General features: G+C 51.0%; 1 protein-coding gene across 5 annotated transcripts in view; it reads left to right on the top strand.

Annotated features, from left to right (window-relative positions):
• Positions 1–23,026, top strand: part of Sec14l1 (SEC14 like lipid binding 1) — a 55,963-nt gene that overhangs the window by 20,956 nt on the left and 11,981 nt on the right. For all 5 annotated transcript variants that reach the window (XR_003581038.2, XR_003581039.2, XM_027923928.2 and 2 more), the window contains exons 4-16: positions 6,690–6,839; positions 6,955–7,086; positions 8,138–8,266; positions 8,901–9,135; positions 10,501–10,610; positions 12,485–12,674; positions 14,930–15,018; positions 15,655–15,725; positions 16,818–16,989; positions 17,265–17,399; positions 19,730–19,864; positions 21,523–21,774; positions 22,514–22,692. Coding sequence is in view for 3 of the 5 variants with exons in the window: in XM_027923928.2 (XP_027779729.1) it covers positions 6,690–6,839; positions 6,955–7,086; positions 8,138–8,266; positions 8,901–9,135; positions 10,501–10,610; positions 12,485–12,674; positions 14,930–15,018; positions 15,655–15,725; positions 16,818–16,989; positions 17,265–17,399; positions 19,730–19,864; positions 21,523–21,774; positions 22,514–22,692 (1,979 nt within the window). In the remaining 2 variants the exon portion in view is untranslated. The remainder of the gene's footprint in view (positions 1–6,689; positions 6,840–6,954; positions 7,087–8,137; positions 8,267–8,900; positions 9,136–10,500; positions 10,611–12,484; positions 12,675–14,929; positions 15,019–15,654; positions 15,726–16,817; positions 16,990–17,264; positions 17,400–19,729; positions 19,865–21,522; positions 21,775–22,513; positions 22,693–23,026) is intronic.

The following is a 23,026-nucleotide window of genomic DNA, read 5'->3' on the forward strand; positions in this document are numbered from 1 at the left end:
TCACACCTAGTGCCATAGAGCACCCCACTTGTTCTGTAGAATGCAGAGCTCCTTGGTTTGTTGACAAATTTGGTATGAAGAGAATCCAGCTTGAAGGTAGGTTCTTTAAATGGAATTTCTTGGAGAAAGCACCATTCAGCTCATTAATTCTCAAGTTGAAATGCCTTCACTAAAATATGGTTTTCTTGAGCACAGTTCTACCTTTTAATATGTCAAGATTGCAAAGCTGAAAGTATGTTGCCAAGCTTCCAAATTGCAGGCTCAGAAATCCTTTGAAAGGGAAAGAGTGGGTGTGGGAAAGTGGGAGGCAGCGGTTACCCAGAAGGCAGCTTTCCTCTGGGCCAAGTTGATAAGGTCTTAGTTTTGTTTTTATTATTGAAACAATTGCTCTGTTAAACAAAGAGAGTGAGAAAATGATTATAGTAGTCTTCTCTTAAAAAAGTATTTCTTTAAAAGGGAGCTATCAAGGGACAGTTCTTCCTCTCTGAGGAAATTATTTCTGGGAGGCTGTTTTGTTCAACCTTTCTTGACTGTGTTTTGGGAAGTGCTGGGTGGTGTGATCAGGGGATGGCAGAGAGTTTGTGAGGAATAAGTCGAAGTTTGGGAATTGCTTCTGCTCATCTGACACAGTGACTCGACCCTGGTGACAGTTGATAAGTGGGTTCTCCCGGGTATGGATCCAAATTGAAGGCCTGCTGGTGTGGCTCTTGGGTCCAAACAGGGTGTTAAAAGTAGGGGGACTTCTTGTGAAAACCCAGAGGGCTGGTTCTGCTTCATCTTGCTTCTGCTGAGCCTGGGGCTGGAAGAGGGCAGGGTGCCAAGGGAGAGCAGCGCCTGTTGCCCTGTACACCTGGGCAGAGCTTTGGGCAGACCATCGTTCACGGACATTTTCAAATCAGATGCAAAAGACAGCAAGAGCGGTATACTGGTTTCCTGGTTTGTACCAGTCTCTGTATAGTCTGACTTTATGTGTAATAAAAGCATTTATTATTTCTTTTTTTTTAATATTTATTTTTAAGTTGTACACAATACCTTTATTTTTTTAATTTTTTTTTTTTTAAATGTGCTGAGGATCGAACCCAGGGCCTCACACGTGCTAGGCAAGCGTTCTACCACTGACCACAACCCCAGCCCTATTATTTCTTTTTGTGGGGGACACTGGGGATTGAACCCGGGGCACTTTAACACCAAGTTTTATTTTTTATTTTGAAACAGGGACTCACCAAGTTACCTAGGACCTCGCTAAGTTGCTGAGGCCCCTGGGCTTTCAATCCTGCCTCAGCCTCCGGCGTGCTGGGATTACAGGAGATGTGCCACTGGGCCTGGCACACCTTTTATTTCACGTGTGAACTTTTTCCCTTAAAGCTAACGATTGTCCACCCTCTACCCCCACAGCCACACCCACCCCTAGATTTTTTGGTAGAAATATTTCAAAGCAGGTTGTGTATATCCTGACACTTTACTCTTTTTTTTTTAAATTTTTTTTTTAGTTGTTGATGGATCTTATTCATATACTTATATGCGGTGCTGAGACTCGAGCCCAGTGCCTCACACACGTGAGGTAAGCACTCTACCACTGAGCCACAGTTCCAGCCCAACACTTTATTCCAAAGTAGTAAAGTGTGTATCACTTAAGAATAGCTATTTTCCCATATAAGAATGATCAATATCCCACCTAAGGAATTTAACATTGATAGAGTAAAATTTATTTTCTGTCTGTTTTGTGGTACTGGAGATCAACCCAGGGATGCTCTACCACTGAACTACATCTCCAGCCCATTTTATTTTTTATTTTTTTTATTTTGAGACAGGGTCTTACTAGGTTGCTTAGGGCTTCACTAAGTTGCAGAGGCTGGCCCTGAACTTGTGATCCTCCTGCTTTAGCCTCCTGAGTCACTGGGACTACCCACACCAAGCATTGATGATTTCCCGATCACAACATTCCTCTGTATTTATTAGATAACATTTTTTTTTCTGTAAAATTTCTTACCCTGACCATTTTTCTTAGTTGCATTCCATGGTTTATACTGCCCTGCCTTCTTTTTGCTTTCTGGTGCTCACATTAACCCAGAGTTGGAGGGTGAAACCCCTGCAGGCTGGTTCCCGTGTCCTTCAGACGTACATAGTCCTGCCAGTTATTCCTCTTGGGTGGGAAGTGCTTCACAGTCACCTAGCCTTGTCCTTGCTCCAGAGTCGTAATCCTACCACTTCTCCAAAAGCATAGGTTCCTTCTCAGTGGGGAATGTATTTACAAATTAAGATCTAGTGCCAGGTTAGCTCAGTGCTACTGAGGGCATTGCTTTCAGGCCTTTGCAGTGGACAGAGCTGGGACATGGTGGTGGTGGTGTTGTAGTTTTGGAACTGGGGATTGAACTCGGGGGCACCTGACCACTGAGCCACATCCCCAGCCCTCACTAGGAGTAGCTTAGTGCCTTACTTTTGCTGAGGCTGGCTTTGAACTCATGATCCTCCTGCCTCAGCCTCCAGAGCGCTGGGATTACAGGCTTGTGTCACCGTGCCCTGCAGTACCCCCCACCCCTTTTGACACAGGGTCTTGCTAAGTTTCTTAAGGCCTCACTAAGTCACTGAGGCTAGCCTTGAGCTTTCGATCCTCCCAATCCTCCTGCCTCAGCTTCCTGATTTGCTAGGATTACAGTTATGTGCCACCATGACTGGCTTAGGATGTCATTTTTTAAATAAAACTAGACTGCTTCTGTTTTTTTGTTTGTTTTTCAGGAGTTTCTTATATACTTTGTAGAGGTAGGTGAAAACTAGGGGTTGGAGTTTGAAAAATTCCAGAGACTAAAGTTATATCGACTTTTCTCAGCTTTGCTTTCCCATAATCCTCTAGGAAGCTAGGTTTTCTTGGCTCACATTATGTAGAATCCTTTGGCCTTAGATATCTCTAAACACGGGCCAGGGAGAGCGAGACTCCTTAGGCTACTTAGCTAACATTTTTATTCCATGATTCAAAAATATTTGAACAAAGAACGTTGAGGTGTTTTCTTTCTCAGGGCCAAAAGAAAAGTGGGACTTGGTCTTTGCCTGTGGCCAGCAAGGAAGGCATTTGGTGGCAGAGTGCTGGGACTTGGAGAAGGAAGGTACTGTCTACCCTGAGGCAGCTCTAGAGAGAGGCTGGGAGGTGCAGGCCTTGAACCTTGTCTGGTTCATCCCTAGGGGATGGGCCCTCTCTGCCAGTGGGATCCTGGAGGCCACGGTGCCATAGGGAGGGGAGGGTTTTTTTAAGTTCCAGCTTGGTCCTGTGGGTAATGTCTCATGTTGACTCCATTTCAAGAACTTAAATATACTGAGGGTATTTAGAAAATCTTCTAATTCAGGTCCTCTACTAAGAGAGAATGAGTACCTTTTTTTTGTTCGAAGACTTGTGCACTTAAATTCTTGGTGTTATAGTGCTGTAATGTACAAAGCTAGGGGTTTTTGTTTTTGATTTTAAGTGTATAATTTAAAAATCGGTTTAGGTGGTTTTCAGTGTTAATATGGAACAAATGAAGTCAGTGATTTCAGGTTTTCTTACTAGAATTGCTCATTTGTTCAGTACTTAATGCTCACACATTCCCAGGGCCTCCTGAGGCTTATCCAAGGTGTGATCAGCAGTGAGACACCTCTCAGGTGTTTATGGAAAGAGGCACGAGAGCCCGACACTTTATCAGGGTCCCGGCCCGAGTGGAGCTGAGGAGACGTTGTTGAGTGGAGGAGGAGGTCAGGGCGTTAACATGAAGAGTGTGTTTTCCACTCTCAAAGGAAGGACATCCAACAGGCACATGTGCTCAGTCACCCACGTGGGTCTTGCCTCCCTTCCAGGCTGTCCCGCTGTGACTCTTATCACTCCAGTCTTCCTTCCTCCCTGTCCCCTGAAGAGGAGGAGAGGCCCAGGAGGCCTTGTGTGTCAGTGTCCCTGTTGGTGACCCGGGCTTTCCCTCCTGCCTTTGGGGTGTGGTCCCTGCCTGCCGGGAGCTTCTTTGTGCTTCTGTGTTCTCTTTCTTGGACATGCTGTCATGGCTGATGTGACAGCTCTGGGGGCTCGAGGCCTGAGCTGCTGCTTCCCCCACCAATCTCTGTGCGCCGAGTTCTGTTCTCCCCTCCGTCCACCTCAGTGGAACCTGTGCATCTTCAGGACACTCCCGCCTTCCGCCCCCGAGTTCTTGGTGTCAGCTGCCTCCCTCGCTCCCCTCTGCTGCCTAGTCTGGTGGACCTTATAAGCCAGTTACTTGGTCACATAAGGCGAACAAGTGGGACTCATCTGGAAGTGAGGGCAACTCTGCAAGGAACTGCAGTGGGGGCTCCTGGGAGTTCCTGTGCTCCCCCCTGCCCTCTGGAGCCTCGTGACAGTGCCGTGGTCTGCATTTTGCTTGCTGCTCAGGTGAGCAGGCCTGCTGTGGGTGAGCAGGAGCTTGTGCACGGAAGGCCATGGCTCCTTGCTGGACAGAGCTTTGGACTACTTGCACCTGTCAGAGGTAGAATCGGGCCATTTGTGCCATTTTCTCATGAACTCACTCCATAGATGTCTTCCTAAAGTTTGGTTTAGGTTGTGATGAATTTAAGATGGGAAGTCACAGAACCTTTCCTCCCATTTTTAGTCCAGTCCCACAGAGGAATGGCATCTGTCACCTGGGCACCATCATTACCCTGCTTTTCCTCCTTTATGGGTGGGGACAGCAGAGGAGATCCTGGGCCGCCTATGGCTAGACTGCTCCCTGCATCCTGTGGCATCTGTGCCATGTACCTGGGCTGGGACACCTGGGTTAGCTGTGCTTCCAGCAGTGTCTCTAGCTCAGTGATCTTTGTAGATTGCTGCGGAGTAAACTAAATCGGCTGCTTCAGTGCATTTTCCAAATGTCGTCCCAAATTATGTAGCAAGTCTTACATTTTATTTTGAGATACTCGTAGATCACAGTATATTAATAGTATATTGTCACAAAAAATGACATGGAAGAATCCTGCCCAGTCTTCACCCATGTCCCCTGTGGTGACATCTTGGGAATATAGGAATACAGCATTGTGGTCAGGGTGCTGGCGTCCTGCAGCCACACCTACATCTCTTCTGAACCCTGGCAACTGAAAGTCTGTTCGCGGTCTCTTTAATTTTGTCTTTCCAGGAGTGTTAGTGAATAGGACCGCAGCATGGAACTGTTGGAACTGTCTTGCCCAGCGTAGTTTCCTGGGGATCGTCCAGGTCATTGCGTGGACAGTGGCTCAGCCCTTTCCATGGCCAGCAGTGGGCTGTGGCTGTAGGCTGCCCCGTATTCACTCGGTGGAGGACCCTGGGTGATTGTAGTTGGGTTGTTGGGAGTCCAGCTGCATGGAGGGTCTGTGCACGTGGCCTTTGTTCCTCTGGGACAGATGCCCAGGAGGGTGGTGCTGGCCCCGGCTGTGTGGCAGCTGCCTGTTTGGTGCTAAGAAAGTACCCAGCTGTTTCCTGGTGACACCATTTTTCATTCTTGCCGGCAGTGTCTGGGGGCTGCTCTCCACATCTTACCAGCACATGGTGGGCTGTGTTTTGTCATTCTGGTAGATCTGTGGCGAGACCTCCTTGTGGCTTCAGTATGAATTTCTGTGGTAGCTCATTGCTCAATTGACCGTCTAGTTACCTGTATGTGTGCTCTTTGGTGAGATGTCTGTGGCTTATTTTCTAACTGTTGAGTTTTTAAAAATTACCATCTTAACCCCCTGCCCGCCTCTGAGCAGGACCTTGCAGGTTGCCCCAGCCATTCTCGGGTGAGTGGTGCTGACCGTGCGCGTTGCTGTGCAGCTCACTGCGTTAGTTGGGTTCTGTGTGTTCTCAGTGTGTTCTCTTTCCCAGAGAACGTGGTCTGTGAGTAGTTTCTGTCTGTGACTTGTTTTGTCTTCCTCTTAACAGGGACTGTAGGAAAGCAAAAGTCTTTGGTTTTGATGAAGTAAATTTTTCCTTTTACAGATTGATTTTGGGTGCATAGTTTTATGTTTTGCTTAAGTCTATGGTTTATCTTGGTTTCTGTTCATTTGTCTTCTGTTTTTGCAGTGCTGGGATCATAACCAGGGCTTTCAGCATGCTAGATGAGCAGTCCTATTTTGGGTTAATTTGTACATAAGATGTGAGGTTTAGGTCAAGGTTTAAGTCAAGGTTTTGTGCATGATTAGCATGTACAGGGCCGTGGGTTCCATCCCCAGCACCAAAAAAGAGAAAAAGAAAAAGGGAAACATCATTTGGATATATTTGTTTGAGTCTAGTTCTGGGTTCTGTCCCATGGAGCTGTGTGTCTGTCCATCAATACTATGTAACTGCTGTGTAACCATAGCTACATGTAAGCCTAAAGACCTGGGGCGGGAGTCCCTCCAGTTTATTCATTTTCAGTAATCATTTTAGCTTACTAGGCATTTACTCTAGTTCCTTCGCTTTTCCATGTAAGTTGTAAAATAATCTTGCCTGAGGCTCCAAAGTATATTTGCTAGAATTTTGGTAGAAATTATGTTTAGCCTGTATCTATGTGGACAGAATCGACAATTCACCAGACTGTCGTGAATGCGGACATCTTTTCCAGGTTAGTGAAAGCTGCAGGTGACCAGCCCAGCTGTGGCGCCTCCTGTGGGCACAGGCTAAGATTGAGCACTCCTTCCCTTTCGGGCAAGGAGAGACTGAGGTTGGGACTTCATTCACTTCCTCTCTCTTTTTGGTTTGTTTTTATCCATAGGCCTATGAAAGGAGGTTCCCTACATGTCCGCTGATTCCCATGTTTGTGGACAGTGACACTGTGAATGAATTCAAGAGTGAAGACGGGGCCATTCACGTCATTGAAAGGCGCTGCAAGCTGGACATAGACGCACCCCGGCTGTTGAAGAAGGTAACTGCCCAGGCCTGCCGGAAGGCGTTGGTCCCAGAGATAGAGAATTTATGTTTCCGCTTCTGTCACAGTGGTGTTGATAATAAACCCTTTTCTCTTTATTTCTTTTTTAAAGATTGCAGGAGTTGATTATGTTTATTTTGTCCAGAAAAACTCTCTCAATTCTCGGGAGCGCACTCTGCACATTGAGGCCCATAATGAAACGTTTTCCAATCGGGTCATCATTAACGAGCACTGCTGCTACACCGTGAGTGCACAGCCCTGGGCGGAGCCCGCCAGCCGGGAGGCACGGGGGCACGGCTTCCAAAGGTGGTCAGCCATCACTGGAACGGCGTGCCTCTTTGTCCTGGGGTAGTTCTTTGCCATATATTTCCTGTTAGCAGTTCTGAAGGGGATCAGCAGTGGCAGGTGTGGCTTCCTGCAGGCAGGATTGCACTGTGGTGGCAGTCATAGCCAAGTCATTCCACTGCCATGCTCTGCTACTTGAGAAATGCATTCTGAAGAGCAGGATGGTGTGTGTGTTTGAGATTAGAGCTGGGAGCACATGTCGGCTGTCACCTTCACTGCCGACCACCCTGCTTTGAGAGCTGCTCTCACTAGGTCATTAGAGTGGCCTCCTGCATGGTGTGTCTGCTGCCGCCTTAGCCACCTCCAGTGTATCCTTAATGCTGAACCCACAGTGAACTGTTTTAGGATTGTCAAGTTTTATCACTGAGCTCACAACCCAGTGCTTCCACATGACCCTCAGAGAAAAGCACGAGTGCTTGCCGTGGCCTGGGAGGGCCGGTTCCCCCTCAATCCTTGTACATGGCTGCCAGCACGCTTGCCAGCACGCCAGCCTCCCGAGGACTTCCCCAGCCCTCCTTCAGGTTTGCCCGGATCCCTGTTCCCAGTGGCCAGTCGACAGCGCGGCCTGCAGCCCTACCCGGACCCCTTAACCTGCTCTACGCTTTCCCCATGGCCCTGATCTTCCAGCAGCTGGAAGTTCCTCACGTTTCTGTCCAAGGCTCGTGGCCGTCTGTCTCCTCGTGAGGCTGTCAGTGACACGGAAGGGTCTTTCCTTCATTCCTAATGGGAGCGCGGCTCTGTGTGTAGGGAGGTGAGGGACTGGGCAGGGGAGGACGAGCGCTCCTCTCAGGCCACGCTGGTGTCTTGGAGTTCGAGCCCTCTGTAACCCTCCTTGTGCTGTTTCCGTGGGAGTAGCTCTGTTGTAAGAGAACTGCTCCTTCTGGTCACTGGCCGAGGGGAGCAGAGCAGGCCTCGCTGCCGCACACAGCAGGCCTTCTCTTCACCCGCAGGTTCACCCTGAGAATGAAGACTGGACCTGTTTTGAACAGTCTGCAAGTCTAGACATCAAATCTTTCTTTGGTTTTGAAAGTACAGTGGAAAAAATTGCCATGAAACAGTACACCAGCAACATTAAAAAAGTGAGTCTCTGGGACTTCATGGGAAAGGGAGGGCAGCAGTCTCCTGAGGTGTCCGAGCTAGTCCTCTGGAAGGCCGGGAGCGGGTCACTCGGGGGTAGAAATGTGCTTCCACCCTGCCCTGGGCCTTCTGTTTAGCCCTGCGGGGCTGGTGGTGCTGGCTGCAGGTGGAGTGAAGGAGGCACAGGCGGGTCACTCCTGGCCACCACATTCTCTGCTTGGAATTGTGGGAACATGGGAAGTTGGGGTGAGGTGGCCGCACCCCTGGGTTCTACTTGTGGGTCTGCTGATGGAAAGTTCTGTGTGTTCAGGAGATTCTTGGCAGGTGGCCAGGCAGGGCTCCCTGGACCTTCTCAGGTGCGGCCGCTCGCTCTCTGGGAGCTGTGGGTCGTGGTTTTAAAGCTGTGGTGGGGGGTGGTGGGGGGCTCTCGAAGGTGGTTGTATTTTCGGGTACAAGGTTAGAATTGTGTTCAGTACAAGTGTGTCTGATAGATCAGTGTTCTAGATTAGTTTGGGGCATGCTATCTCCAAGCTATATCTCAGCCCTTAGTTTTTGGTAGTTACCTCACAAATTGGTAAGGGACAAATGATTGAAGTATCGACTCTACACTCACCTTAACCTTGGTCTCCTCCTAAGGGGAAGGAAATCATTGAGTACTACCTTCGTCAGCTTGAAGAAGAGGGCATCACCTTCGTGCCGCGCTGGACCCCACCTTCCATCGGGCCCTCTTCAGAGACGTCCTCGTCCAGCAAGAGTCAGGTGGCATCCACGGCTGTTGTGGTCCCAGAGGCTGCCCTCAAGGAGGGGCTGAATGGAGAGGCCCTCAGCAACCCTGGAGGGACCCCTGAGCCCACGGTGGGAACCCCTGATGGTGGGTCTGAAGAAGGCTCCATTCTTCCGGCTAGACTAGGAGTCGTGTGGGGCCTTTCCTCTCTACTGCTCTGCCTGTTCCTGTTTCCTTAGGACACACAGCACCACGTGGAGAAGGAAAGCCATTTGTTGTTTCTGGTCTCGTTTCCTTGTCTTATAGCTTATGTGATACATTCATGTGATTTTTTTCTTAGTTTTTGTTTTTAATGGGCAGAAAAAGATGTTTCAGGTTAGTTGCAGGTGCCTGAGGTGAGCACGAGCCATCCGTGCTTTCTCCTAGAACTCCCACCGCTGGACACCTCACTGCTCAGGTGCCAGGGACTGTCCAGGCACTGAGTGGAGGGTGCTCACGCCATTGTGGCTCCTTCTGGGTGGGGGAAGCTGAAGATGCTCCCTGTGTTTACATTGACTGAGGCAGAGACCTGACCTGCCTGGGGCACAGGGAGTCGGTCCAGGGCTGAGACTGTGCCCAGGTGGACAGGCTCAGGGACTGCTTTAGCCACTGCTCCACTTGGCATGTGCTGAGAGTAATGCCCATTGTTAAGAGTTCAGAAAACACAGGAAAATAAGAAAAGACAAGAGTGTTCTGCCATTCAGAACGTTCATTAAAATATCAGTATCTCTTCATACTTTTGTTTTGTACCAGGCACTTTATCACTGAGCCACACCCCCAGTCCTTTTTTATTTTAGAGACAAGGCCTCTCTAAGTTGCTGAGGCTGGCCTTGAACTTGGGGCACAGGGCTCCTTGTGATCCTCCTACCTCAGCCTCTTGAGCTGTTGGGATTACAGGCGAGTGCCGCCATACCCGGCCTTGCATACATTCTGTTGGCAGCTAACTGTGCCATTTGATGACTTTCAACAGTTTGCTGGGAGTGGGGATGATTTGGGGATATGTTTTATTTTTCACCTTGTGAATAATTTTTTGTTGTACTCATCTGTCCAGTGGTACCTTATCTGGAGAAACTGTGTTCTTGAACACGGTAGCTGGATCCTTAACGAAGATTTAGATCTGCTTGGTTGTTTCATTTCATAATTTTATATCATGGAAGGGCTTTGTCACTTTGAATTAAACCAGTCGTTGAATGTCTTCTCTAGTCATGGTGATGTCATGAGGGGCATTGTGGCTAATTGAATTGAGGTAGTTCAGTGTGGTAATCAGGGAAAGGTAGCTGAGTCAGAAGGCTCACCTCTGGTTCTGTGGTGTCTTAAAGATGTCACTAAATTCTCCAGGGTGGTTGCTTTAAATGTGTCCTCTCTGTAGTCTCCTTCACCCCAAGACTCTAGCCCCACCTGGCACTACCAGGCAACGAGAGCCTCAGGACAGAGTTCATCTTTGCAAATGGTGCCATGTGGTTCCCATTGCAGACAAACTCGATGCCGATTACATCAAGAGGTATCTGGGTGACCTGACCCCACTCCAGGAGAGCTGCCTTATCAGGCTTCGCCAGTGGCTCCAGGAAACCCACAAGGGCAAGGTGAGTGTTGGCCCCCAGGCTGTGCAGTCTGCCATCTCTGGTCCTGCTGCAGCTGGAGAGGTCATCCCCACGGGAGTGTCGCCAGCTGGAGCCCACGTGCCTGGCAACAGGTTGGGCTGCCCTTCCTCGTGTGCATGGCTGCTGCTCTGTGCGCTGTTGCTGAGATGGTCTGCTCAGAAGCAGTCGGTCATCGAGTGGCAGAGTAGCATGATGTTCCAGGTAGCCATGCATTTTAAATTTTGAAAAGATTCGGAAGGAGGTCAGAGTTTTATCCAAGATTAGAAATGTTTGAGCTTTAATTCTGAAGTTTTATGTGAAATTGTAGCCACATAAGAAATTTGGTTTTAATAACAAGTTTATGTAGCAAGCATAAAGGTTACTTAATGGCCCAGTGCAGGAAGCAGGCACCTGCACACAGTTTTTCCGGTCTCTAATTCTCTCAGTCCTGGTTGCATGAGAGCTTTTTTTTTTTTTTTTTAAATAGTTGTAGATGGACAGAATGCCTTTATTTTATTTATTAATTTTGATGTAGTGCTGAGGATTGAACCCAGTGCCTTACGCATGCTAGGCAAGCGCTTTGCCACTGAGCTACAGCCCCAGCCCCCGAGAGCTTTTTAACACCAGTCATTAGGAAAACAGCTACTGTTGGTGTCTGCGACCGTGTGTTAGACATGCTTTTAGCTCTTTGTGTAGTCTTCCCAACAGGCCTAGAGGTGGGTGCCGTTCCATCATCTCCTTCTTTCAAAGGTCCAGAAACCAAGGCATGGAGAAGTTAAGCAGCTTGCTCAAGGTCTTAAGCTAGGAAACAGTGGGGCCAAGATTTGAACCAAGACCATGTGGTTTCAGCACCATATTCCTGTTTATTTATTAGATACAGGATATTCAACCTAGGGGTGCTCTTCCACTGAGCCACATCCCCAGCCCCCTTTTTTTATTTTGAGGCAGGGTCTTCATAAGTTGCTGAGGCTGGCCTCCAACTTGTGATCCTCCTGCCTCAGCCCCCCGAGGTGCTGGGATTATAGGTGTGTTCCCACGTTCTTAACCGCTTCCATGTGCCTGTGCTGCTTTCCAAGTGAAGATGATGCCAAATCACTGCACCCTATGCTTTGATTATGTGCCGAGGTGGGATACCACGCAGACTCTTGCTCCCACTCTCTTCATGGTCTCTGGATGGTCTGGCTACCTGCATTAGCGAACAGGTGACCACAGAGGGAAGAGACCTGGTCCAAATGAGACCCAGATCCTGGACTCAGCCTTCTTCTTATTCAGGGTGACCAGGCTGATTGACAGGGTCTTGAGAAGGTTCCTGCATGTCAGCAGCACCCCCACACTGCCAATCCCAGCATGGTTTCATTCCAACTTTTAGTAGAATCTCCATGCAGAAGTGCACAGGGCACAATGGTATGCCGTTGCATAGCTTGGAACTGTTGCCTGTGTTTCAGACATTGTGCCTTCACATTGCCCAGACTGAAAGGGTGCTTTAGGAAGATCACTAGAAAAATCAGATATTGATTTTTTTTTTTTTTTAATTAAACATCAGGCCAAGATTTTTCTGGGAATAGCTAATTTTATTTTTTTCCGGTGGTGGAGAGCAAACCCAGGGCCTCACACGCCGGGCAGTGCTGTACCACTGAGCTGCTCCCTGCCCCAGCAGCAGCTCGTTCTAAACAGCATGAAGGTGCAGGTTACTGTTGAGAAGAGATGGAGTTTGAGTCTTGGTCTCTTAGCAACAACAAACCTTCCCCCGGACCCCCAGTCCTGGGGTTGGACCCAGGTGTGTTGTACCACTGCATCACACCCCAGTCGTTTTAAAAACTGACATTTTGAGGCTGGGCAACTCTTAACAGTCCTAAAAGCATCTTTTCTTCTCCTAGATCCCAAAGGATGAGCATATTCTTCGGTTCCTACGCGCTCGGGATTTTAACATCGACAAGGCCAGAGAGATCATGTGTCAATCTTTAACATGGCGGAAGCAGCACCAGGTGGACTACATCCTGGACACCTGGACCCCACCCCAGGTGCTTCAGGATTACTACGCGGGAGGATGGCACCATCATGACAAAGGTGGGTGGCACTGCGCCTCCCCGTCTGTTGCCATCTTGTCTCCCCGTGGGGCATCCGGGAGCTCCTCAGAGAGCCAGGGGCCTGCAAGGCATCGCCCTCCTCTCCTGGGACCTGGAAGCGCTCTCCAGTGTGAGCCAGCTGGTGAGACGCTCCAGCACACTCCTGTCCCACCTGGGCAGCTGAGGGAGGGCAGTGGCTTTGGCTCCTTCCTGGAGTTGCCCTGGGACAGTGACTTTACTTCCTTTCTCAGCTCTGTGGAGTCTGTTTTGACATATTAAAAACTCAAACGTTGGGCTCAGGCTGTGGCTCAGTGGTGGAGTGCCTGCCTCACACGTGTGAGGCACTGGGTTGATCCTCAGCCCCATGTAAAAATAAGAAAATATAAAAAGATATCGTGACCATCTACAAGAAAAATATTTTAAAAAGCCCCAAAACTTAAATGTTGGTGACAGAGTGACTTCCCCAGCACTGTGCTAATAAAAGGGATTTAATGACTTACGCCTTCCAGTGGCTGTGACATGCCCAGCCAGGCCTCCATATCAGATAGCAGAGAACTGCGGTTTCTCTCAGGAGCAAGTAGACCAGGGACACAACACTCAAAGTGGGGGTGGCCATCCCTTTGCATACTGGCCCCCGCGGGAGTGCCGGCCTTGTCTTACGATGCTCTTTCCTCCTGGGCTGCAGGTTGGTGGTTGGACAGAATTGAATCACAGTCATTGGAGGGGGGCTGCAGGGATTGCTGTGGAACTGGCTTCCTCTTCTGTCTCTGAACAAGTCCTTTCAGAACTATAATACTCCAGTCTGTCTTGTTTTTCTAATTGGCTATTTATTTACTAGTATTAGGGATTGAACCCAGTGGCTTTTCCACTGAGCCACATCTTCAGCCCTTTTTATTTTATCCCTCACTAGCCTGCTAAGGCCAGCCTCAAACTTGTGATCTTCCTGCCTCAACCTCCCAAGTCACTGGTGTGCCACTGCACCCAAATTGTTTTTCTTCAAAGTAACTGTAGCTTTATTGGTTGTAACTGGAAACATTTGTATTTATTTCACTATATGACTGGAACCTTAAAAGGTTAAAAAGTTTTGTAGTAAGACATGGACAGATGTGTCCCATATAAATGTTGGAAGAGGGACCCAGGTATGATGGGATGCACCTGTGATCCCAGCTGCTCTGCAGACTGAGGCAGAAGGATTGCAAGTTCAAGGCCAGACTCACTAACTTAGCAAGATTGCTGCAAAAAAGAAAAAAGAAAGGGCTGTGGCTGCAACTCAGCGACAGAACACTGGCTTCAGTCCTCCAGCACCACCTGAAAAAATGTTGGTACAAACTTTTTGTAAACTTGCTTTTCTACAAGATTTGGGGTCACAGAAAACTTCTTGGCTTAGTAAACAGATGTGGAACCAGCTGTTCCCTAAAGGCGAGGTCAGCCCCGGGAGGACCCATGGCAGACGCTGCCTCCCTGCAGGACGATCCTGCTGCTCTCCTTTCAACCACAGGGCGGCAATCTGAGAGGTGCCGGCCGCTGCATACACTCTGGCCCTGGGATCATCTTCCCCTGTGTGGCTGGCTGGTGATGACAGGGTTGTGGGATGAGTTAGGTTCCTCTCAGGCTCCCTCCGTTAGATCTGTAGGTTACGGAGACAGAGCCAGCGGGTACTGATTGGTGTCCAGAATGTTCCCATTTTTCTTGGACTTCAGTGGAAATTGAGGAAGACTGACTTGTAAAAACCTTACTAATTTATTGGTAACGTATGAAATTAAAAAGGCTTATTTTTCTGAGAAAGGAAACTTGAACTGAATTCGTAGAAAAATCCTAGGCATTCAGAAGTCTCCTCTGCGCTCTTGCTAAGCCCTGTGTGCGAGCAAAGCAACCCAGCCTGACGGCTATCGCGCAGGACAGGCTGGGCTTGGGCTCGGCTCTCCTCCCGGCAGCACCATCTCCAGACTCTGCTAAGCTGCACCATTATTTGGTTTTTTTCTTTTGTGACTTTTGGGGGAAATGTTGGATGCCAACCCCACCCCTGTCCCCACACTGAAGCCAGCTGCTGCTTAGCAGAGGGGAGAACTTGGGCCTGTCAGAACACTCCAGAGCACTCCTGCTTCCCAGGAGTCCTGTTTGCGGGGCTGGGGTGCAGCCCACAGCCTTGCTCCCAGTGGGTGCTCTTCAACTGCACCACCTCCAGCCTGGAGCCAGGGGTCCCGGGGGTGTCCTATGCCCCACACAGGGACCCTCTGATTGCTTCCTCCCCTGCAGACGGACGGCCTCTCTACGTGCTCAGGCTGGGGCAGATGGACACCAAGGGCTTGGTACGAGCCCTGGGCGAGGAAGCCCTGCTGCGATACGTAAGTCCTGGCTGCTGCTGGCCTTGCCCTGCGTCCCATGCCGCGCCCCCTGCCCTTGCAGTTAGACAGGAGAGCCTGATGTATGCAGAGACCTCAGAGGAGGACACAATCGTCCTGCAGATGTTTTAACTGCGGGGTCCTCCGCGGAGTAGCCAGGTGTCTAGAGCAGACAGACCCACCCCCACACCCTGCTGCTGGCCTTCTGTGGGTTCCTGTCCATGCCCCTGGCCATGGTCATCTGTGCGGTGCACAAATGCAGATACAGAGGGACTTCTTCCGAGGGAGCACTTGTCACCCCAACTTGAAGGGCTGTCCTGGGCTGCCTGGGGCTGTTCTGAGACCTGTGGCACGGCGCACTGGACATGCCCAACTGCCTCTTTCCTGCTGTCCAATTCACCTGTTCTGAAGACCCATCCCAGAGTGGTGGCTCCCTGAGCCCAACCTGCGGTGACACGACTCTCCCTTCACCACAGAGGATGGCATCTGCTCTCTCCTGAGAGCCAGATGGTTGTCCTTGTCGGACCGTGCTCAGCCAGTACCACTGCCAGGATGCTCTGTGGGCACCCTGCCTGCTCCCCTGTGGTGTGCCCGGTGGGCGAGTCTTGACCTGCCCCGTCTCCATGCCCTCCGTGACAGGTTCTCTCCATAAACGAAGAGGGCCTGAGGCGCTGTGAAGAGAACACGAAGGTCTTCGGCCGGCCCATCAGGTGGGTGAGAGGTGTGCGCTCTTCTTTGGGCTTACTGACAATGTGGATTCCATATTTCTAGTTGGTATTTAGGACCGAAGTCTAGGAGTTCACTGTTTTCCAAGGAGTTTCAAAACTAGAAAGTAATGAGAGGGACAGCTGCAGGCTTGGTGCTCCTTGCCCCCTAGGCCCGGCTGTCAGGGCATCCCAGCAGGCCCCATGGGTTGGCCTGGGCAGTGGGCCTTGAGGTCCTTGGGAGCCCAGGAGCATAGCTCCTTTGCTTCTTTGTTTCGACCCCCATTCTCCCAAACTCTGCTGTGTTCCTGAGCTGGCTTCCAGGCTTTGTCAAGTGGGGTGAAAGTGTGCAGGGACGCCAAGGTGGACACGTGGACGGGTGGGGGTGGCTCTTCTAGAGTGTCTGTTCCCCAGGGCAGGGCTTGCAAGGGTGCGTGTTCACTGCTGCCTCTCAGCCCCTCAGAAGGCGCTGGACTCAGTGAACATTTGTTGTGGAATAGCTTATTGCAGTGCAAATGCCAAGTGTGTGTTACAGTGTCAGATGTGTGCCCTGGGGAAGAGGCACAGGGTGTCGGGATGGAGCTTTATGTCTTGCTTGCTAGTCACTGAGCATGTCTGAGAGAGGCTTTTATATGCTGTCAGCCATTCATTGATGGCTTTGATAGTTCAGGGTGGGTCCTACCACATTGCGCCTATGTGTTTTATGTAAGTAGATGTGAATAGAGTTCATAACACCATAATTCTTAAAACTGGTGTATAAGCCAGGCATGGTGGTGTGTGCCTGTAATCCCAGTGATGTGGGAGGCTGAGGTAGGAGGATTACAAGTTTGAGGCCAGCCTGGGCAACTCAGTGAGGCCCTGTCTCTAAATTTTTAAAAATTTTAAAGGGCTGGGGATGTAGCTTAGCAGTAAAGCACCCCTGTAGTCAATGCCCGTGTTGCCTAAAAATGGAAAAACAAAACAAAAAAACCTGATGTATGTTTGGAAACGACTATAAAAAGACTGTTTTATAATATGGAAAGAAAAACATTGAATATAGGACCCAGTTTGCCAAGTATGCTGTCTATTGAATAAAACGCATCTCTGCACCATCTGCAGTTCCTGGACCTGCCTGGTGGACCTGGAAGGGCTGAACATGCGCCACTTGTGGAGACCTGGCGTCAAAGCCCTGCTGCGAATCATCGAAGTGGTGGAGGCCAATTACCCAGAGACACTGGGCCGCCTTCTCATCCTCCGGGCACCCAGGGTCTTCCCTGTTCTCTGGACGCTGGTGGGTTTGTGTGATGTTCTGCAGTGACCGTTAGCCTTCTAGAAGGCAGATATTTGTGCACTCGCTGCATGTCTGTGTCCTGGAGTCTCAACTAGGTGGGAAAAAGCAAAGTAAGATGCAGAGTGAAACTCAGATGTTGTTAAAGGGGAGAAAAAGCAAAATGTTTCTGACTGTCCTAATGCTGTGCAGACGGACCTGACAGAGCCCCCTGTCAGACTTTTGCTCTTTGAAAACCAGACAGCAAATCAAACAGCCCGGCCTCTGGCTCCTCACAGGTCAGTCCATTCATTGATGACAACACCAGAAGGAAGTTCCTCATTTACGCAGGAAATGACTACCAGGGCCCCGGCGGCCTGCTGGACTACATCGACAGAGAGATCATTCCAGATTTCCTGAGCGGGGAGTGCATGGTACGTATGAGGAAAGAGGCACACATTTGTACTGAGGACGTTAGAAGAGTGGTATTGGTTTGCACAGATGACTTCAGAACCTTTAGTTTGGATTTCTTGATTTTTGCCTGTCACCTTTGACCTGAGGTTGAACTGAGGAGAGCCATTCAGATAATTGTTGGTAACACATTTCTTTACGTGAAATTCTAATGGGAATTTTTTAGAATCTATTGTAAGAATAGCTTGCTTTATTAACACAGCCGTGAGAGAATCAGATCTAGTAACTGTTTTAGTTTTTTAAAAAATACTATTACAGCATTGATTCGGCCGGGCACAGCAGCTGAGCAGCTCAGGAGGCTGAGGCAGGAGGATCACAAAGTCAAAGCCAGCCCCATCAACTTTGTGAGAGAGACCCTGTCTCAAAATAAAAAACTAAGCAAAATAAAAATTTTAAAAAGTGTCTGGAGGTGTAGCTCAGTGGTATCCCTGGGTTTAATCCCCAGTATCAGAAAAGCAAACAGGGACTCGGGGCTGACAGCGTGGCTCAGGGCTGGAGCACTTGCCTAGCGTGCAGAAGAGCCTGGGTTTCATCCTCAGCACCACCAACAAAACAAGAGCAGTCAAAGCAACACTGAATCAGCTTTCAAGAGCGGTTCCTTGACAATTACGTAACCCAGGATAATACTTTCAAAGTGGAAAATTAAAGGAAGTGGTTCTCCTTTATGTAAGTTTGGGGTTTTAAGAAAATAAGGTGCTGGATAATCAGGAGCCAAAGGAGCAGGAATCTGGAGGCCTGGAGGCTGCATTTGCCCAGGGGAGGCCTAAGAAGGCTGGGGCTGGAGGAACTCCGTGGGATTGGATCTGTGGGCTCCGTGGCTGCTGAAGTGAGCAAGGGATCGAGGCTGTCATCAGAGCAAGGATCTCTGGGCACCTTCACACTAAAGCTACCCCTTGAGATGTGCACACTCTGGGTTTGACTCCTTTAGCTAAGGAATTGAGCTGTTGAGGGATCCTTCTCAATGGTTAGAGGACTTTAGGAAACCCAAGAGTTTAGCTCTCAGCTCATCAGTTCCATTTTAAGGAAGCTGCAGGCACCATCACACCACAGTGCACAGAGCAAGTAAGTTGCAGGATGTGACTTAGCAGGTGCCCCTGAGATCAAACCATGGGGTCAGGTTTGTGGAAACCTACAAACTGCTTTCATCATGAAAAGCTAACCATCTTGTAGCCAGGCATAGTGGTGTGCCCCTGTAATCCCAGAGACTTGGGAGGCTGAGGCAGGAGGATCTCAAGTTTGAGGCCAGCCTAAAATAAAAAACAAAAAGGGGGCACCATGCTGAAGCACCCTTGGGTTCAGTACCTGGTGCCCAAACCAAACAAAAACAGGTGGAGTCGGGTATCAGACTCTTGGCAGGTAGCACCTGCCTTTGTAGCCTGTCCATGCCCGACGCACTCACAGTGCTGAGAGTCCATCTTATTGAGATGTCCATCTTTTGAGCCTTGTGGGACCCCACATGCCTCCTGGGCAGCCACTCAGCCTGGTGGTCGGAGGGGAGCGCTCCTGGGCCTAGAAGGTTTCTCACCACCGGTCAACTGGTGTTTTCTAACGTGCCATCCTTGCGGGGACAGTTCCACTTCGCACTGCGGGCCGAGGGTGTGAGCGTTTGCTCTGTGTGGTTGCCTCCTGGGCTGCTGTCGGGAGTACTTGGATTTTATGAACTCTCAGGTGAAGCTGCTGTTCAATGACTCATCAGTTGTCATTGTCAAATAGGACACTGCTGTTTCTTGCACATTCAAGTTCTCCTTTAATAATAGCGGGTGATGGTATAGACTGATCGTTTGATTATACAGGAAGCTTTATTCGTTGGTAGTAATTGACTATAAATTTGATCATTTTGTTTTTTTCTTTTCTGTGGTGTTGGGGATTGAAGCGAGTCCTCATACGTGCTAGGCAGGTGCTCTATCAGTGACCTGCATAACCAGCTCCAGTTAAGACTTTATGTAAAAATAATGCCTGTAGTTCTTGGGAATAAAACTTTCTTAACATAATGTGTTTCCTTTGTAGTGCAATAGAAAGTCTTTTAAATCCTATAAAAAACAGCTGTAGTAATTGAGTCCGGTACCTCCTGCATATTAGCGTGAATTCTGTGGTAAACCGTCTTTAACTTGTTCGTGTTTACTCAGAGTAGAACACAGGACTGCAGTGGTTTTCCACAGTATCTCACAGGCTGCACGGCCTGCCTCGGCCTTGCCAGGGCTCTGTCTAGATTCTTAGGAGGTCAGTGGGCGTGGACGGGGGCTCGGGCTGTGGGCTGTGGGCACAGCTCTCATGGCTGTGTTTACATTTCCAGTGTGAAGTGCCAGAGGGTGGACTGGTCCCCAAATCTCTGTATAGGACTGCGGAGGAGCTGGAAAATGAAGACCTGAAGCTCTGGACCGAGACCATCTACCAGTCTGCAAGTGTGTTCAAAGGAGCCCCTCACGAGGTACGCCTTCCCGGCCACCCCAGGGGCCGCCCCAGGCCTGCTGCCCGCTGCCCATCAGAAGAGCCGCTGGTCTTTCTGCTCTTGGGTCTTCAGGTCCCTGATGGTCTATCTTGGTAAATGACCACGTGGAAGAGCGGGTCTCTCACATGGAAAACCACTGTGTGGCCAAAGCCTTAAAGGGGGCCTGGTTTCTTGCCCTATTTCGCTGGAGAGCCTTGACACGGACATGGGGAACAAGTTGGTCCTGTCGGAAGCCTGCTTTCACCCCTGAGCTGGCTACTCAGTGGTCACCTTGACCAGGCTTCCCTTGAGTGGTCAAGGGAAGAAACTCCACTTCGGTGGAGTTTCTTCAGAGCTTTGCCGGTTCCGTCAGTGCAGGGGGCTGAGGAGGGAGCAGTGGGCCTCTGTTTCCTCTTCTTGCTGTCACACTGGTGCAAAGGCCAGAGTGTCCCTGCATGAAGCCCCCACGTGTCTGTAACAGTGCAGGTGACCTGAGTGTGAGGGCCACTGGGCAAGGTCCTGGGTCCTGGGTCCTGGCTGGGTGGCAGCACTTTACACGAGGGGTGCTGGGTCAAGCTGACTGCTGTCTCTGCCCAGGGTGGTGGCCAGGAGCTGACCCCTTACTGCTTTTGCCATGGCAGCTCCCTGCTCAGCCACCTGCTGATCACTGTTGCTGATGTCTTCCCAGCAGCTGACCGGACGGACCCTGGTGGGTGGAGGATGAGGGAGGCTGTAGCCGTGATTTGAACGGCAGAGGAAGCCTGATGCGCCCCCTGTCACACTGTCCTGAGATGATTTGTATGGATCCCTATCTGAGGGTGCATGGCGCTGTGCTTGTCCCTGTTAGAAGTGGCCTCTGTTACCACACCTGCGCTCTGCTTTAGGAATGAGTGAGGCACAAGCCCAAGGCAGGACCACCCGGGGCGAAGCGGTGCGTCCTGTGCAGCAGGGAGGGCGTGCCCCACAGGCCTGCTCCTCAGCCTCCAGAGGGGCCGTGCTGAGGGGCACAGCTGGCCTCCAGAGGGAGCCGCAGAGGCCAGTCCACGCAGAGCTCTGCCCAGCTGCTTTGGGTTCTCATGCCCCTCCCCCACTAGTCTTTGAAACTGACGCTGACCTCTTTCTGCGGGGGAACTGTCACTGCAGGTTGAAGTCCGGGTTTTGGATGGCACTGGGCACCCAAGGCCACCCCCACCCCTCACAGCTCATCTCTTCCTTCCAGCTTGTCTGGTGTAGCTGCACTCCTGTATGTGGCCTGTGCCCTCCAGGCCTCCCCTGCTCTTCTCCAGGGCTTGCTGCTCCCCAGCCCAAAGCAGCCCCAGCCCCCTGTGTCCAGTTCCCCGTCTTAGGTTGGAAAACCGACTTTCAGAAAGCTGTCTGCAGATGCTGTTGGGCATCTTTGGAGGGTACACGCAGGTCACAGAGGCACAGTGGCTCACACCTCCACGATGTGTAGCAGGAGCCTTTGGGGAAAGAAGAACGAGAGGGAACGGGCCCTGGAGGGCTGAGTGACCTGGGTGAAGGCACCACCCCTGCTTGTCAGTCCTGCCCGTCCCTCCTGCCCCTTCCTGGCTCACACCCCTGGGCCGGAAGGCCCCTGCAGGGCTTGTAAGCGCAGGCCTCACACATGCGATTGAGTCACTCCCCCTCTTGTTTTCCAGATTCTCATTCAGATTGTGGATGCTGCTTCTGTGATCACTTGGGATTTTGACGTGTGCAAAGGCGACATTGTCTTTAATATCTATCACTCCAAGAGGTCTCCGCAGCCCCCCAAGAAGGACTCCCTAGGGGCCCACAGCATCACCTCTCCAGGCGGGAACAACGTGCAGCTCATCGACAAGGTCTGGCAGCTGGGCCGCGACTACAGCATGGTGGAGTCGCCCCTAATTTGCAAAGAAGGAGAAAGCGTGCAGGTAAAGTCACGTGTTCGTGACGCTCCATGGGGGCCTCCTCTTGACAGTGGGTGTTCCTGCTTTGCCCCAGCCCAGGTGGCTCATGGAGGCTCTGCTGTTGGTGGAGGGCAGGGTGTGCCTAGCTGCCAGGCCAGAAAGATCCGGGTCTTGGGCCCTGAGCGGGAGCTCCCACCCAAGCAGCGTGCAGGCAACCCAGGACTCCCCTGCACAGAAGGGCCATCTGGCAGGAGAAAGTGTGTACACACACAGCTGGCCTTCAGATGACATGTGCTGGATGGAACTTGAGGGGTTGCCCTTGTCTTCGTCAGAGGAGAACCATAGAGAGGAGCAGAACTTAGGGAGCCACTTGCTGGTGGCCAGGCACGCTGGTTTACATCCAGATGCTCTGTGGCTCACCTCAGCCTCTTGCCGCTTTCCCGTCTAGGCAGCCCTCCGGGTGCCTCTGGCCTTCCATAGTAGAGGTGTGATTTTGCAAGGTGACAGTTGGGAGGGGCGTTCCTGTGGCCTTCCCAGCTCTTGTTGGAGGCCTTGGGACAGGCCTGATCGTGGATGGAAGGATGTTGTCAAAGCCCTTCCTGATGGTGATCCAGATAGCAGGTCTCCAGTCCTGTCCAGATGGCCACTGACTGCTGTCGCATCCCCATGAGGCTGGGAGACAGCGCCCCGGCACTCGGCAGCCCCACTGTGGGACCAGGCTTGTCAGGGAGTCCTCCTCATCCTGCTTCCCCCGCTGCTCCAGGGCTCTCATGTGACCAGGTGGCCAGGCTTCTACATCCTGCAGTGGAAGTTCCACAGCATGCCGGCGTGTGCGGCTACCAACCTGCCCCGGGTGGACGACGTGCTGGCCTCCCTGCAGGTGTCCTCACACAAGTGCAAAGTGATGTACTACACAGAAGTGATCGGCTCCGAGGACTTCAGGTCTGGGCTCCCTCCCCACACAGGCGTCCTTGAGGGTGAGGGTGCTCAGCAGAGGCCCCAGAGCCAGCTGTGTGCAGCAGGGATGGTGGGTCCGGGCTTCCCGGGCAGCGCTGGGCCCCTTCCTTGGCTCTGACTGCACAGCTGTGGCGAGGGGTGTCAGAGCAGCAGCACAGCCTTTGCCTGTGCGTCGTGTCAGCTCTGTGTAGGCTGGGGGAAGCTGTCCCTGGATGGGACACTCGTGGCCCATTCCCCCTGACTGGGCGGGGGCGGCATAGAGGGGGCAGAGAGCAGGATGGGTGGGAAGCCCGCAGCAGTGTGGACAGCGGGCGCCTGT

Source organism: Marmota flaviventris, chromosome 17, assembly GCF_047511675.1.
Source record: "Marmota flaviventris isolate mMarFla1 chromosome 17, mMarFla1.hap1, whole genome shotgun sequence".
Lineage (NCBI taxonomy): Eukaryota > Metazoa > Chordata > Mammalia > Rodentia > Sciuridae > Marmota > Marmota flaviventris.